Source organism: Stigmatopora argus, chromosome 14 (genome assembly GCF_051989625.1).
Source record: "Stigmatopora argus isolate UIUO_Sarg chromosome 14, RoL_Sarg_1.0, whole genome shotgun sequence".
Taxonomy (NCBI): domain Eukaryota; kingdom Metazoa; phylum Chordata; class Actinopteri; order Syngnathiformes; family Syngnathidae; genus Stigmatopora; species Stigmatopora argus.
This window is the reverse complement of record NC_135400.1, coordinates 12492139-12507267: the sequence shown is the minus strand read 5'-3', so window position 1 is coordinate 12507267 and position 15129 is coordinate 12492139. Positions and strand designations below refer to the sequence as shown.

At 42.4% G+C, this 15129-nt stretch overlaps 3 protein-coding genes across 5 annotated transcripts in view; 2 read left to right on the top strand and 1 right to left on the bottom strand.

The window, feature by feature from the left end:
• LOC144088075 (RNA binding protein fox-1 homolog 3-like) overlaps nucleotides 1-15129 on the bottom strand; it is a 256298-nt gene that overhangs the window by 237945 nt on the left and 3224 nt on the right. The gene's annotated exons all lie outside the window — the stretch shown is intronic.
• LOC144088624 (ectonucleotide pyrophosphatase/phosphodiesterase family member 7-like) lies at nucleotides 5090-7984 on the top strand. Of its 2 annotated transcripts, none has more exons than XM_077619138.1 (6): nucleotides 5090-5338; nucleotides 5405-5550; nucleotides 5695-6324; nucleotides 7100-7334; nucleotides 7444-7564; nucleotides 7638-7984. In XM_077619138.1, the coding sequence occupies exons 1-6, from the start codon at nucleotides 5098-5100 to the stop codon at nucleotides 7684-7686; spliced, it is 1422 nt and encodes a 473-aa protein (XP_077475264.1). In that variant the 5' UTR covers nucleotides 5090-5097; the 3' UTR covers nucleotides 7687-7984. The 2 variants fall into 2 exon arrangements, with proteins under 2 accessions (XP_077475264.1, XP_077475263.1); XM_077619137.1 differs by having other exon boundaries at nucleotides 7635-7984.
• On the top strand, nucleotides 8264-12180 carry cbx2 (chromobox homolog 2 (Drosophila Pc class)). Its single transcript, XM_077619134.1, has 5 exons — nucleotides 8264-8370; nucleotides 8477-8520; nucleotides 10503-10568; nucleotides 10638-10707; nucleotides 10777-12180. The coding sequence occupies exons 1-5, from the start codon at nucleotides 8299-8301 to the stop codon at nucleotides 11959-11961; spliced, it is 1437 nt and encodes a 478-aa protein (XP_077475260.1). The 5' UTR covers nucleotides 8264-8298; the 3' UTR covers nucleotides 11962-12180.

The following is a 15129-nucleotide window of genomic DNA, read 5'->3' as shown; positions in this document are numbered from 1 at the left end:
CTTGATTGCTCAAGTCATCTTCTCACCAAAGAGACATCTTTCTGGGGCGAGGACGCCCCAGGACTGGAATAAAGTGCCATCAAGCGAGCCATGAATGTTCTTAAATGTAGGTAAAAGAGGGTACTCAGTGGGAAAAAAATGCTCCAGAAATTTACTTGAATCTCACCGAAAAGTATACTCAAACTTTCTAACATAGTTTCAACTCTGCTCAAAGTGGACAGAACCCAAAAAGATGAGAATCTTCCAAAATTGGGTTTGCATCTGCTAAAGACGATGACTACCATTTAACTGGCATAGAATGTCTGAACTGAACTAGAATGAAGCAAACCATGCTACTGTAGTACTTGAGACTTCAGTCTCATCTTTTTCTTCATTTTTATTTTGTTCTTGTCATTCTCATCATCATCAGTCTTCCTCTTGTTCACAACCGTCGATTCTTGTTTCCTTCGTCTTCTTCACCTTCTATTTTCTTTGTTTTCTTCTCGTTTGCATCCTTGGCCGCATTGTTCTGCGTGTCCTTTGGTTGTGCCTTATTTGTGAAAGAGCAGTGACAATGGGAGCGGTCCCACCTGCCTGTGAGCAAGGCACCAATCGTTCGTTCGTCGTCAGCTCATTAACCCGCATTCGCCATCCGCCAATCCAAATGAGCCTCCTCCACACTCCATTTAGTGTAATAGCTGCAAATGGGGTAAATAGCAACACCCGCCATCCCTTAGCTCCCCTTCCCTCGTTATTTGTTACTCATTCAAGGCCCGTTATCACTCGCCGCTTAATTTCCCGACAAAGGCGGCCGGCGACGATGTTTCCATGGAGAGGGGAAGCCGTGCGTCCCGTGCGCTCTTTTCACTTCGCCACAATTATTCCGCACGCCAACCCTTGGGAATTGGAGGGGGGTAATGTTTCAAAGGAGTGCTTTCAGGTGGAAATTCAGATTTAAATGCTCGCCATCGCCGAATATTCCAGACATGGAACTTTTACAACTAGCAGACATGTCCGAACATTCCTATTCCTCCTTCAGGCTCCACTAGGAGTTGCTCACTTCCCACTACCCGTTTTTTTCTCAATTGTGAGGCTGAAAAACAGTGCCTCCCACAGGCAGCTTCCAGCAAGTAGGCAGGAGACAGCAAGAAGATATAAAATAAGGAGGAAAAAAATCAGAAACAGACAAGAAGAACAGAAGAGGTAGAAGGAGAAAACCATGATGTGAGAACAAGAGGTTGGTTGAAGAAATCAGGAGATTAATGGTGGAGGCTTCAGAAGAAAGGAGAATTTAGCAGTAGGAGGCCAGAGGAGTGGAAGGCACTAGGCAGGAGGAGGTAGATGACATTGACATGGACCAGTAGAAGAAGGTGTCGAGCGAGGAGGAGGAGGAGGAGAGTGAGTCAGCTTGATGAGGAGGCGGGTGGATATTATTAGGGCCACGTGTCTGCTGCCCTGCTTTTATTAATACGAGGCAACATCTAAGCTTCCACAACATCACAGACCCACACTGCAGCAAAAACAGAGTTAAGCTATTTTTAAGAAAAATTGTTCAGTAAAGTCAGGCTTATCAAGAGAAGAAATGTCCAGTTTGACTCGCTGTCCTGCCCGAGATGTTGCCATTCCAATATCAACTGGTTCTTCTTTAGTGACAACAACAAAAATGACTTTGCTGTTTCGAACCGGACATTTCCTGAAGCTCAAATAAGGAGCCAATGAGCGAAAGGAAAAATAAAAAGCTTGTTGTTTGTCATTTTGCTGCCGGCCCGAGCTCTACAGGCGAGCTATTATCTCAAGTGAGGCAGCCTGTAGACTTAATATGTACTTTCAACACTCTTATAGACAGCCGAGTATGGCGCGGGAAGCAAAATGTCAGAGCCCAGACTCATTGTACGGCTTTGTGGCGGGTGCAAAAAAGTGAGGAAAAAAGAGAAATGTTAATGAATTGTCAGAGGAGGACAAGATCAGAGGAGCCAAACGAATTCCATATCACACTTAAAGAGCCGGCGTTTAATTAAAAGTGGACGCCCGCGCCGCTGACAACAGCTTCTCTTCAAGCAAATTAAAGAAATCAATTACGAGAGCCCCGTGGCGCCCGGGGAAAGTGGCCGTGGAGGATAAACGACCTAAGAGGCAAGTCCGTGGCAACAGACCCCCCAACCCACGCTTTGGATTTTGGATCCCGTCCCGAAAGCCAGCCTCCCGAGCGACGCTCACACCGCTTACTCACGCCCTCGACCTTTGTGCGCCTCCACGCTCGCTCGCTCGCTCGCCAACACGGATTGTTCCAAAATAGTTGTACGGAGAGCGGCTTTCTACTCCCCTCAACAAAGAGCAACCACCAAGTATTAATAGTTCCTCTTTAACTTGTAAAAATACCTTCCTGCAGGGAGTCCCAAACTAAAGTCAGGCCAAAACATCCAAAGAGTCGCATCTTTCTGTTCAATTTGCCACACCGTGAGACCTTTCAGTCTTTTTTGTGCACAAAATAAATTCATGGCCATCACTGAAACTGGTGCCAGGAACTACCTTCTTTTCTCATTTTCCAGGGCACATGACTTGGGGAATTATCCCAAAAATAACAACTTAAAAGCAATGTATCCTGCCTCCTGCTTAGCCTGAGACTTGTGCATTTTGCCATGAGGGCCCAATAAACCAAAATTCATGTACATCAGTAAAATTCCTGTTTAGGGCTAATTTGTTCTTACTTTTCAGGTAACAATCCTGAACCGCATTTGTTCAATTAGCTCAATGGTCAATTCAATCCATCAGTACCTATGATTTGTATATGTCCTTTGGACTGACTTCATAGACGTGCTATTGAATAAGCTTAATAAAACTACCACATCAAACCAGAATGGCTGCCTTTCTATTCAATTCAATGATTGCTTCTGAGACAATGGAACACTGGACTTTATTCTAGTAGATGAAACAACAAGACACAGTGAACAACATACCTGTCAACTTATTCGTATTTTCAAAGTTTTTTGATTAGTTCAAAATGTGTACGCCGTATAACAACTTTTGTACGTTATTTTTTTTTAATTCGTTTTTTGTAAAACTGATCTTTTTTATACCCATTTCGGATCGTCTCGGTCACTGGTACAGGATGAAAACATAATTGTCAACTGCTAATATGGTCATGCTTTAAGCATGATATGCGCACGTGCATTCCCCTTTCACACATCCGCCTCTTCACTATATAAATATAGTGCGTCAGCAAGCAATGTACCCAAACACTCAAGCTGTCAGCATCATACAGCGCCAGAATCTTGAATTTAGTGCATACTGATTGGTCACCCAGTCCACTTTGGAGAAAATTTTAGACTTTTAAGTGCACCCTATTTGAGTAAATATATGTACGTTTTTGTATTGCGTAATAAGAGGAATTGCAATCATTAATAAGGGGAGCAATTGGCCGAGGTTGACAGGTATGGAACAATCACGCTACTTGTTTTAGTGTCTTTCATAATGCCGAGTCTACAAGACAGACAATATCTACAGGACAACTTGAACCAGCGTAGATGTTCGCCTCATTACTAGCATGTGAATATGCTGTTAAAACTACTTTTGTAAAGGTCAATGAAATTGACACCCTAGGTCTTGTATCCCCTCTCAGGTTTACCTTGGGAATCAGAGCAAACCCTTCTAATGCAAACGATGCAATTCTGCTGTCTGGAAAATCTCACCCCAACATTTGACAGGAGGGGATGTAAAACGGAATTAAGCTGGAGTGGCAAGTCGATTTGGAGCGACTGAGCTCACTGCATGGTTAGCAGTCAGTCGGCAGGGTGCGCCAGAGGAGATAAAACTCCTCGCAAGTGGTTTCTAGCGAGGTCATATCAAGTTTAGGCCAGCCACTCAAGTTGAGCTCTTGAAGTTCTCATACCGGAGAAGAGGGAGTCAGCAGTCTATCCTCGAAAAAAGGGGGGAAAAAAACTTGCTGAGAGCGTTGGTAAGAGAGCGTCAATATGAGCGCGCGGATGAATATGAATGAGGCAAATGAAAGCTGATGAATGTTGGCCCTTATCTCCATAAAGATTAGACAATTCCCTTGAACTGCAGCCAAGGACACGCACAATAAAAGGAGACTTTTTTAACAGCTCATAACATCACATCGCAGCGAGATGATGGATCATGTCCCGCCATCCGTGGCTCCGCCCCCCTCTTTTTTTTTTTCTTCGCCCATTGCCCCTTCCTGGCAAATGATCTTTTAACAAGAACCCCAGGCCAAGGTACACATTAGACATATCAAAATTAATTACGATATTAGGCTCGTTTGTCGCCACCCCCGCTTGACAGCAGAATCACTAGCGACCTCCTGTCGGGCAACTCAAGGTGAAAGATGTGTAAAAGTAGGGGTTTTAAAGTGGGCTTTAATATGGTACAAAAATGTGTTTTGAACAAGGGTTCACAAGTTCAAAATTAGGAACCGGTTTTATAAGTAATTTTTCCTATCAGAGTTCCTGTTTATGTTTTTAGAACCGGATTTTGAGCCCTGGCGAGAATTTCAAGACAGCGTTGTGGTTCTAGATTTAACGTTTCATGCCAGAGTCAGGCATAGAAATTTGAGTTTCAAGCAAGTGTTAAGGATTTAAGGGAAATGTCAAGGCAATTTCAGGATTTCAAAGTATAGTTTCACCTAAAATTCCAAATTAAGGCTGCCTGCCCCAGATTTGGCTTTCACAAAACAAATTTTTACAGATTTATGATCCAACACACCTCATGTACAAATTCTGGCTATGCTTATACTGTTTTTCCACATAACTACATTATACTGCTCCAGTAAATTGCTCAAAGCACTCATTCATCAAACCCATAAATATAACAAATAAGAATAAATGCAATGTTAAATGACAAATCCTGTACATTGATGTACTAAAAGGCCTTACAATCAGATGTGCCTTATGCAATTTTTTTTAAAGTATAACCATGATTTTAATATCGAAGCCATGAAAAACGCATGCCACGAAACAAAAACAAACACGCAGCAATTGTGCAGTGTCGTGATTGCCAGCTGAGGGGCAATAAACTTCGAGTTGTGATAAAGCAACCTGATAAGATAAAATAACAAACTTTGTCCACAAAGTGAACAGCACCATCAGTGCAAACCAGACCATGCAACGAACAGCCGCTCTGTGTCTGCTTCTTTGTGGGGCCTCATGGACACTGGGAGCCCCCGCCAACCAACCCAAACAGAAAGTCCTGTTGGTGTCTTTTGACGGCTTCCGTTGGAATTACGACCGTGACGTGGACACACCCCACCTGGACCGCATGGCCCTCGACGGAGTCAAGGCCGACTACGCGACTCCACCGTACCTGACGATCACTACCCCCACGCACTTCACGCTCCTCACAGGTCAGAATCCCCTGTCAAATGACATTGCAATGACTGATTTTTTTTGGTTTATTGCCATTGTGTCAGGTCGCTATGTGGAGAACCACGGCGTGATCCACAATATGTGGTTCAACACCAGCAGTACGGAGAAAAAGCCGTACTACCAGACCCAGTTTGTCAATGACTGGTGGGACAACGGCACATTGCCGATCTGGATCACAGCTCAGAATCAGGTCCGTCTCGAGTGACAAATTCCTACTTCAGTCTCACTAATTTTACACTCAAGTGTCATTCCACCCATGTGTCTCTTCTCAGACCAGCGATGCTTTGAGATATGAGGTCAATTGTTCAATTTTCTATACCTTATACTTTGTCAGGGCCTGAAGTCCGGGTCACTACACTTTCCGGGCACGGCATCAAGCTACCGGGGCCAGACGGCGATGGTGCGCGAGGTGGAGCCGCTCATGTACAACTATAAGAATGAGACGGCGTGGCGTCAGAATGTCGACAAGGTGATGGGTTGGTTCAGCCACCAGGACGTGGACTTTGTGTCCCTTTACTTTGGCGAGCCAGACGGCACTGGGCACCGCTACGGCCCGGAGTCCCCTCAACGGCGAGCCATGGTAAGGCAGGTGGACCGTACCGTGGGCCACATCCGCCAGTCGGCGGAGAGGCACGGGCTAAGTGACATTCTGAACATCATCATCACCTCCGACCACGGCATGACCACCGTGTACCGGAACGGACTAGTGGAGGAAATCACGCTTTCCCGGATCCCAGGATTTTCCTTCCGGGATATAGCATTCCACCTGGTGGATTTTGGGCCCTCTGGGATGCTTCTGCCCAAGCCTGGTAAAATAGAGAAGGTGTACCAAGCGCTAAAGGGGGCACACCCACACCTCCACGTCTACAAGAAGGAGGAGATGCCCGAGCGCTTCCACTTCTCCAAAAACAGCCGCATCCTGCCAATCATCCTGTGGGCCGATACCGGATACGTCATAAACGGAGTGCGTATGGCTCACGCAAACAACGGCTAAGAATTTTCCGTTCCATTGACCAAATGACAACTGTCACTACGAAATCCAGTCTGATATCACCACTTCTTCTTTGGGGTTTCCAGGTCACGGTAGTGGGGGGAAAGAGTTTTAAGGTTCTGTAATTGTTTCCATTCAAGATTTCTAGTCAGTATTAGAGTTTTACAGATGGGTGTAAGCCAAGGTTAAGCTTTAGAAACAGCTTTTTAAGTAGGGGTATAAAAGAGTTTATCTACAAGAAAAATACTCTCACAAATGCATACTGAGAGCGATACCTGGGTACTTCGAGCCGTTTCCAACCGTGACTTGATGACTATCTTTCATAAACACTTCAACTCTCCTACCTTTCACCACTGATAAAAGCAGAAGGTTGATATTCACACATGATCCAAATACAGATATACAGGTAAATGTGTAGACAGTACCAGTGTTGAGATAAGATGCAATGAGATAAGAAAAGGTCAACCTCAACAGAAGAGTCAAAACAGCAGATTATTGACTGATAACAGTCAAAAATACGTGGGCTTTGCAACACGCGTTAAAGTGAAATCAAAAAGGTGATAAACCAGGGTGACGGTTTCAAATCGGAGTTCAATCTGCTCTTATTTATCCAATAACGCCCTCTACTGTGTATCAGTGAGTTTTACACAAGCGCAAGGCGTCGGGCTCCACTAGTTGTAGCATTTTGTACAATCTTGTTGTATTCCAGTTCTGTAGCAAATACAAGTCTTGTGTTGCATGTGTTCAGTACTTCCCAGTCCAGTTCAACAAGGGCGAGCACGGCTTTGACAACCAAGACATGGACATGAAGGTGTTTTTTCGGGCGGCGGGGCCGGCGTTCCGCAAGGGCCTGAAGGTGGGCCCCTTCGACACCGTCCACATTTACCCGCTTATGTGTCGCCTGCTGGGCATCCAGCCCGAAATCAACGACGGTCTCCTGGAGGCAACCGCTGATATGCTACTTGACAACCAACAACTAGACGGTCAGAAGCCGTCGTCGCCAAACAATTCGACCGCTTTCGCAACTTGTATATCAAAAAACTGGATCACAATTATTTTGATATTGATTCCAAATCGATTTTTGTTTTTTAGGCAATCGTGTAAACGTTGGTCAAAACGTTGCCATTGGCTTGGCTGCAATGTCTGGATTTCTAGCAGTTATTTTTATTGTTATTGTAGCGCACAAAATAGTCAAAAACAGACGACATGGAAGGTAACAGCAAAAAAGTAGGCCTAACCATTTTGCTTAAGTGTATGACTAATCATGTCTGAATTTGTTCCAGAAGGACAACTTCCATGAATCCTGTAGAAGAGACTCAACAGAGTTCATTTTGAGTAAAAACATTGATTCAGTGCTTCACTCTGTGTGTGTGTGTATGTATATGAGACATGAATAAACAAATCTATTTTAATCCATTTCAAATCATGTGATACTTTTTGCTCAATTTCTGGTTTGATTTTCACATTTTTAACTTTTTTGAAGTCACTGGACATTTTTTCTTCTGTAAAGTTTGAGTTTGACTTATTTGATAAAAAGGGACAATACATGTTAATAAACATTTTGTTTTTGACGTCTGATATTGTAGATACAATGTAATTACTGCTTTCAAGCAATTAAAATGTTTTAAACACATCTAGTCCATAATTATCTTCTGATCAAGCAATTTTTTTCATGTTATATATTTTTTAATGATTATATACATATTATACAAAACCTCTGGATTATTTTATTGCTAGTAGCCCTCAACTCTGACTAATTTATGCAACTACAAGCGCGTTTAATATGCAAAATGTCAAAACATATGCATGATGGCAAAAGGGCTTTTATTATGAAACGTAGTAGCCTTTGGCGTGGTCGGCGTTTTATTTTGAAGCGTTGCGCCGCGGTTTCCTGCGGGGCTGCTATTGCGGTGGCCGCCGTTGTTATTGTTGTCGTGCGGGTCCACCATGGAGGAGCTGAGCGCCGTCGGCGAGCAGGTTTTCGACGCCGAATGCATCCTCAACAAAAGGCTACGAAAGGTCAGAAGGGCCATCGAATGCAAACGACCTCCGATCTCGTCTTTTTCTGTACTTTGACGCGCACTCGACTCCGTGATCACAAGGTTTGCTGCTCCTTTGTGTGCAGGGAAAGTTGGAGTTTCTCATCAAGTGGAGAGGGTGGTCGTCCAAGTAAGTCAACGAGACCCCCAACAATGAATACGAAAAAAAACGGAAAACATATTGCTCTGATAACATCCAGACCACTAAACTCACTTTTTCCTGTTTCAATCCAAGGTTTAAGACTTTTTTTTCAACATACATATGCAATTTGGGGATTTTTGTTAAAATTCCTGTTAATACAATAATTATTATTTGTTGTTCTCTTGTTTTTGCACCTATTTGGAACATTGGGTTAGAATATTTGCTTTAATCCACTGAGGGTTTAATTTGACTATGGGAATTAAAGAAAGGGCTTTATTTTGGGATTTCAATTTGGTTAAAACGTCCATAAATGGGCTTCAGTTGAAAATTAAAAAAATGGAAACAAAGCAATAATAGTTGAAGTGTAATAAACCAAATATTTTTAAAGTATAACTGACAACTCGTGAACATTTTTTCCAAAAAAAATGCCTAATCTAAAGTGTTATTGAAGTGGTATTACACTGGAATAGTGTTGATAATTTAACCAACAAGAAAAAATAATTAATCAAGCTTTACATTATAACAATCAATGTTATATTACACATTTGTATTTAGATGTAGTTTTTCCCTAACGTAAGCTTTTGTTGTCTATGTTGAAATGGTAAAATATGCCTTTTAATCTATTTCAAAAAACAAAAAAAAATGTGTATTTTGCCTCTAGGGGAGAAATCTTACATCTAATTGCACTTAAAACACAGCATTTCTCCAATGATGTACATGTATGGGGCAAAAGCAAGCCATTTTATGAATTTCTTGTTTGATTTGGATTTGAAATGGTCTTTTTTGGGGTGGGGGTCTCATTCGAATTTCTCTCCGCCTTTTTTGGTTGTCTATTATCTTCTACGGGCACACACTGTTGCCTGCCTTCTGTTCAGCCCACACGTCTTTTGTGTGTGCGTGTTCGTGGAGGGGTGGGGGTGGGCCCACTGCTGCTCTAGGCTTCTTTTACTGTTGTCCTCAACAGGCTTTTACCACATTTTGGATTTTTTTCGTGTGACAAAGCTCATGGCATCTCCAATATTAGACGTCAAAAACAAAATTGGCAACAGAGTGGCTTCAAACCAGCAATTCTACAATTAAACCGACGAATCTAAATCGATGATCAAATGACAATGTTTTGATAGTAAATTAATGGTTTAGACATTGTTGATGGTCCAAATCCAAAAGATACGCTCATGTCCAGCTCAAATGGAAAGCCCGGATTAATAGAATAGTAAATAACACTTGACTTTTGTATATATGTAAGCCAATGAGTGGTACATCCACGCGTTGGTGGGTGTTGAAATTGAGCCGAGAATTTCACGACTCAAGTGAAGGCCCAACCCCCAATTACGCAATGGAGCCTTTCCCACAGAAGCTCACAGGAAAAAGGTGGAAAATTCCGGCATCCGTAGAATGTGTGGGGCTCGCGTTGTGTTGTGTTGTGTCGTGGGTCAAAGTACAGGTGGTCCAGATTGTTGAAAATATAGAATTGTACATCTTAGGTTGTTTACGCTGAGCTTTTCAGTGGCATTGAGCTGAATTAATGTCAGTTAATTCATCAAAAACATAACTTTGAATCATTATAGTCAAGTTGTTGTCAATGTGGCGGTTATGGATTCTATTATACAAAGAAAACTGTAGAAAATCCAACATTAGTCTAAATACTAACAAATGAGAAAAATAGCAATTTTAATGGTCCTCGATTTTTCAGATTTTTGTTTACTATCAAAACATTGATTGTAGGGATAATTTTTCTTTTGTAAATTTCATTTCAATTACTTAAAATACACCTAGCTACAAAAATTAATAGTTCTATTTCAGTTATGGTCGGAGAAAGGCGAAATCTTTAATCAGATTACCATTTCCACAACTAATTTTGCTAGTCTGTACACCGTGTGCTTCCTGTGCCGTAATACCTTCAACTGTTGAAATGCAACACGAGGAAGTTGGATGTTTGACTTTGATGTTCTGCTGTGTGTTGGCTACAGACACAACAGCTGGGAGCCCCAAGAGAACATTCTTGATCCCAGACTTCTGGCGGCCTTCAACAAGAAGCAAGTATCTTAACAACTTTGTTTGGTGAAATGTCTGTACGTTCTTAAATTGAATTCCATGTATCATAGGGAACAAGAGAAGGAGCTTCTGATCCGCAAACGTGGGAAGCGGCCCAGAGGACGACCGCGCAAAATTCCCGTAGGTTTGATAGAAGACGTCTTTTTTCCCCAGATGTTAGCATATATTTAACATGAGTTACTTTGGCAGGAAAATGTTCCCGAGGCCTCCAAGTCAAACAGCTCTTCATCCGGATCTTCATCTTCGTCTTCCGATTCCTCATCTTCTTGTTCTTCGTCGTCCTCGTCCTCCTCGGAAGACGACGACAACAACGAACGGCAAGCGAGCCCCGGGGTCCAGACGCGAGACCTCCACCCGCACCCTGTTCCCCAGAAGAAAGCTCAGATTGTGGTGGCTAAGCAGGAGCCCCCGAAAAAACGAGGACGCAAATCTCTGAGTAAAGGCCTTGGGAAATGTCTCAAGAAGGATTCTGATCTTCCGGGTTCCATCAAGAAGCCGGTTCACCTGGCCAGTTTCGCCTTCATGGGTTTCCACCGAGGCTCGGCCAGGGAGATCACAGGCTGTCCTGACCGTGGTTCCCAGACTCACGGGGGGACTTCCAGAATATCCTTGAGCCCGGCCGTCTCCAACAGATCGGTTACGCCTTCCCCCGTGCCCCTGGTGAAATCCAGCCCAGGTAGGAACGTCACCGAGGGGAAATTGTCCGTCTCCAGTATGGAATTGTGCAAATCTAGAGGGGTGGCGGCTTTGAATTTGAACCCATCCAAACATCACATCCAAGGATCCCCCCAGCGCAACACAAACACCCCCAGCGTACAAAAGGCCCACGTGCTACAGAGAATAACCAACGCCAAAACCATGGCGGCCCAAGCGGCAAAGAACATTGCGGCAAATCAGCCGCTGAACGCTAACGGCAAGGTATCGCAGGGTAACAAATCTCCCGCATCGCCCTTGAGAAACATCACACACCCCGCTCAAAAATTGAACCAAAACCGGGAGTACAAAACCCCCATGAGTCCCGCTCCTCCGGGAGGCGCCCGCAAGTCCGTTCCTGTCAAAGATCTGGCAGAGATCCAGACCTTCAGAGCAAAGCTGGAGAAGGGCGAGGTGCACAAACCCGAAAACCACGCAGAAAGGGCAACCTCCAAAGACGGCAAGATGAGCACTGGCGAAGACGAGAGCAGCTCAGATTCAGACCGGGACTCGTCGGACGCCGGGCACGAGCGCTTGACGGCGGTCCACAACCAAGATTGGAAGCCCACCCGCAGTCTGATCGAACACGTCTTTGTCACCGACGTCACCGCCAACCTGGTCACCGTCACGGTCAAGGAGTCGCCCACCAGCGTGGGATTCTTCAGCATCCGCAACTACTGACTCAACTATTAGCATGATTTATTTATTTCCATTTTATTTGCCTACCTTTTTCATACTGATACTCAAGTGCTCTTTAACCTAATTCACTGTAGTCCAAGAACCAAGGGTGTTTAAAGCCCACAAGGACAAGCACGAAGTCGGCACGCCAATCTCGCGCTGCATTTGAGAACACCGGGAAGTCGGCGAAAAAGGCTATAGAAACCAGGACAGCGAGTGAATACCTTGAATACCTGCATTTAAGAACCATAGGGAGTTGGAACTATTTCACTCTGAGCTTACAGGCTTCACCCTCAAAATGTTCAAGGCATACTTGAACAGCAAATTGCATCGTCAGACCTGGGAAGTATATTAAACCAACACGTGGTAGTCCAGAAGAAGAAGAAAAAAGTGACTATGCTGCATTCAAGACTGGCGTGAAGTCGGAAACTCACATAGCTCTTAATGTCTGAATAAAAAAAAAATCTCAACTTTAATATTAAGAGATGAAGTTTTCGATTTGATGGTGAAACTAATTGCATTGCACGACACTGAGGCGTCTTAGTTTGTGGTCATTTTGACGTGAAGAATCTGGCGCAATCAACTCGTTTGTTTCAGTGAGCGTTAGAATGTGGTTTCGCACGGTCAGTTATCGCCATGCCTTATTATTTTTCTTTGGGTTTACACCATTGACAAGTTTGTGCTTTTTTGTATGTTATTGAATCAATCCTATTTTACGTTTCTTAACTTTTTGACAATGCACATATTTCCAACTTCCCCGTTATCTTTAACGCAGCAAGTGAGTTGTCTTTCTAAGCCGCCACTTGGTTTTAGCTGCTCTTAATCAATAGGTATGTTGTGGAAGTATTTACTTGTTTTAAGTCTAGATTGTATTTTTCTAATAGCTACCTCTTTTTATACAACGTTTTGCTGCGGATGGTCCTCAATACAGGGTGAACTCACCTTCAAGTCTTACTGCTGAATCCCAAATAAAATAGTAGTTGCAATCTGTTACCTTAAAATTGAATTCAAACTGATTGACTTCAAGTCTTAGACAATTGCATTTTATGATTTTACACACAATCACACAATCTACCAAATGAGAGAATAGGCTCTCGAACAGGGTGAAAAGTTTTGTTCTACAACGTTCCGATCTCTTGTAATACTCAGTCGAACATACTCAGTTTTTACAAAATAAGGTCGCTTCCCCTAAAAAGCTCAAATTTGTTTTAGACTTTCAGTGCTATTGACAGCGCGAGATGTCAAATCCATTTGAACGGGGGGGAAAGGTTATGTTTCGGTTTCATAGACAGTGATAGACGACCAATCAATTGGCACTGGGAGCGCTGACGGCCTTTCAATGGTCAATTACCGTCAATGGTAAATGAATTAATGCTGAATCCTTGAGATTGTCATTAAATTGACACCGTCTTTTCTAATCCCTGGGTTGAGATATTCACCAGAAATTCTATTAGCCCACTCCCATGGGGGGGTTGGACAATAAAGCACCAGATGCCGTGGAGCCACTTGGGTTGTTTTTGGCTTTGTTTGGTCGCAGCTGCTGACATCTCATTGGGTTTTGTTTTTGGGTTTTTTTTTCCTTCACAGTGTGACGTAAGACAAAACAATAAGAGCCCCCCCACCCTGACAGAGGGGGTGCTTATGTGGTTGTACAGGAGGAGGGTGGACAAATACTGGAAGTTTAAATTTTTAAAGTTGAAGCCTGTGCGCAATCTTTTTATGATTTAGAGAAAGTAAATTTAAGTGACTTATGGAGGAGAATTAAGGCCATTTTAAGAAGAATCTTTTTGGGGGGTTGAGCTTAATTTTATGTAGGAAAGTAATGAAATCAAAGAAGTCATTTTTAAGAAAGCAACTTGAAATAACTAATGTATTTTATTTACACAATGTTGCACCTTTATTGAATGCAATAAATTTAAATCCTCTTTTCTTGGAGAAAATAAATATTCCCCACTTCTCTAAAATTGTCAAAATATTACTTTTTGCAACAATTTCCATATTTGAAAATTCATATTTCACATATTTTGGATAAAATTGGGTTTTAATATTATATTTACTTGTCTAATAATATAAATATATCTTAGTATATTCACCCATCTCAGGAAAAATCTCTTGATACTCCTATTTTGTTTTAACTCTAAAATCGCAAAAGAAGAAGTAATTTACCTCAATATGAACTTTAAAAAGTCCTAAAAAAAAAAAAAAAAATTCTGATGATGCATTTGTCCCTTTTCTTAAAATGATATAAATATATTCGAGTAATCCTACACAAATTCCTTGGGGTTAAAAAATATTTGCTTGTAATACTATCATTTTAGTGTCATGCCATTTTTGTTGTTGTTTTGACTTACTTTCATTGTGGTCTAACAGATTTATAATATGATGTGATATAAATTGGATTTCTTTTTTACACACACCTAATAGTCCTTTGTAAGGGATCATCTTTTGCATTTGTGTAAAATCTATTTATTAGAGGCATTTTTTAATACTATGTGTATTGTCAAATAAACAATGTAGCCTCATCTTTGTGTTGCTTCACCAAATAATGACTAAGCTTTAAATTTCAATGAATAAACATGTTTCATTAACATTGACAAGGATCTGGCAGTGATCAATGGTGGAAAATAAATAATAAATCTCACCCCCGGAAAAGCATTCACATAGAGATAATGACTTTTGATAATAGAAGTGCCAAAATAATTGTTTCCATCATCGACCTAATATTTCAACAATAAATCAATGTTTTGTCAAACACATCAATCATGTTATGCACCGTTATGTTGCTCTGGGTTGGACATTTTAGCCCCAAATGTGCATAAGGCAATTTTCAGGTCAACAATGTCTCTAAACGAATCATTGAGCTGAAAACATTCATCACAGCAGCCTTCGATGATAGTAAATCAATTTGGAGGACAGCCTTGAAGGTTGTTCGTGGTCTCTCTAAACATAACATGCTGACAACACGTGTGGGGAAATAAAGTGTCAGCTGTGCCGCCACTTCTATTAAAAGAGCGCAGCAGCGGCAGGAGGTTAGCGCCGAGAAGCAGTCCGCCACATTTCAGCAGCGGCGGAGTTGAGGTGAGCGTGGCGGGATTCCGCAATCAATGCAAAAGCACGCATGGTGAAGAATGGAAATCCTTCTTTAAGCTTTCGAACAGTTGTTTCCGCGAC

Bases quoted from the DNA above. Each gene is read 5' to 3' on its own strand.
- cbx2 (XM_077619134.1), top strand. From the start codon at position 8,299: ATGGAGGAGCTGAGCGCCGTCGGCGAGCAGGTTTTCGACGCCGAATGC. The intron at 8,521-10,502 runs GTAAGTCAACGA...TGTTGGCTACAG, and splicing joins TGGAGAGGGTGGTCGTCCAA to ACACAACAGCTGGGAGCCCC. The intron at 10,708-10,776 runs GTAGGTTTGATA...TTACTTTGGCAG, and splicing joins GACGACCGCGCAAAATTCCC to GAAAATGTTCCCGAGGCCTC.
- LOC144088624 (XM_077619137.1), top strand. From the start codon at position 5,098: ATGCAACGAACAGCCGCTCTGTGTCTGCTTCTTTGTGGGGCCTCATGG. The intron at 7,335-7,443 runs GTCAGAAGCCGT...TTTGTTTTTTAG, and splicing joins TGACAACCAACAACTAGACG to GCAATCGTGTAAACGTTGGT. The intron at 7,565-7,634 runs GTAACAGCAAAA...AATTTGTTCCAG, and splicing joins AAAAACAGACGACATGGAAG to AAGGACAACTTCCATGAATC.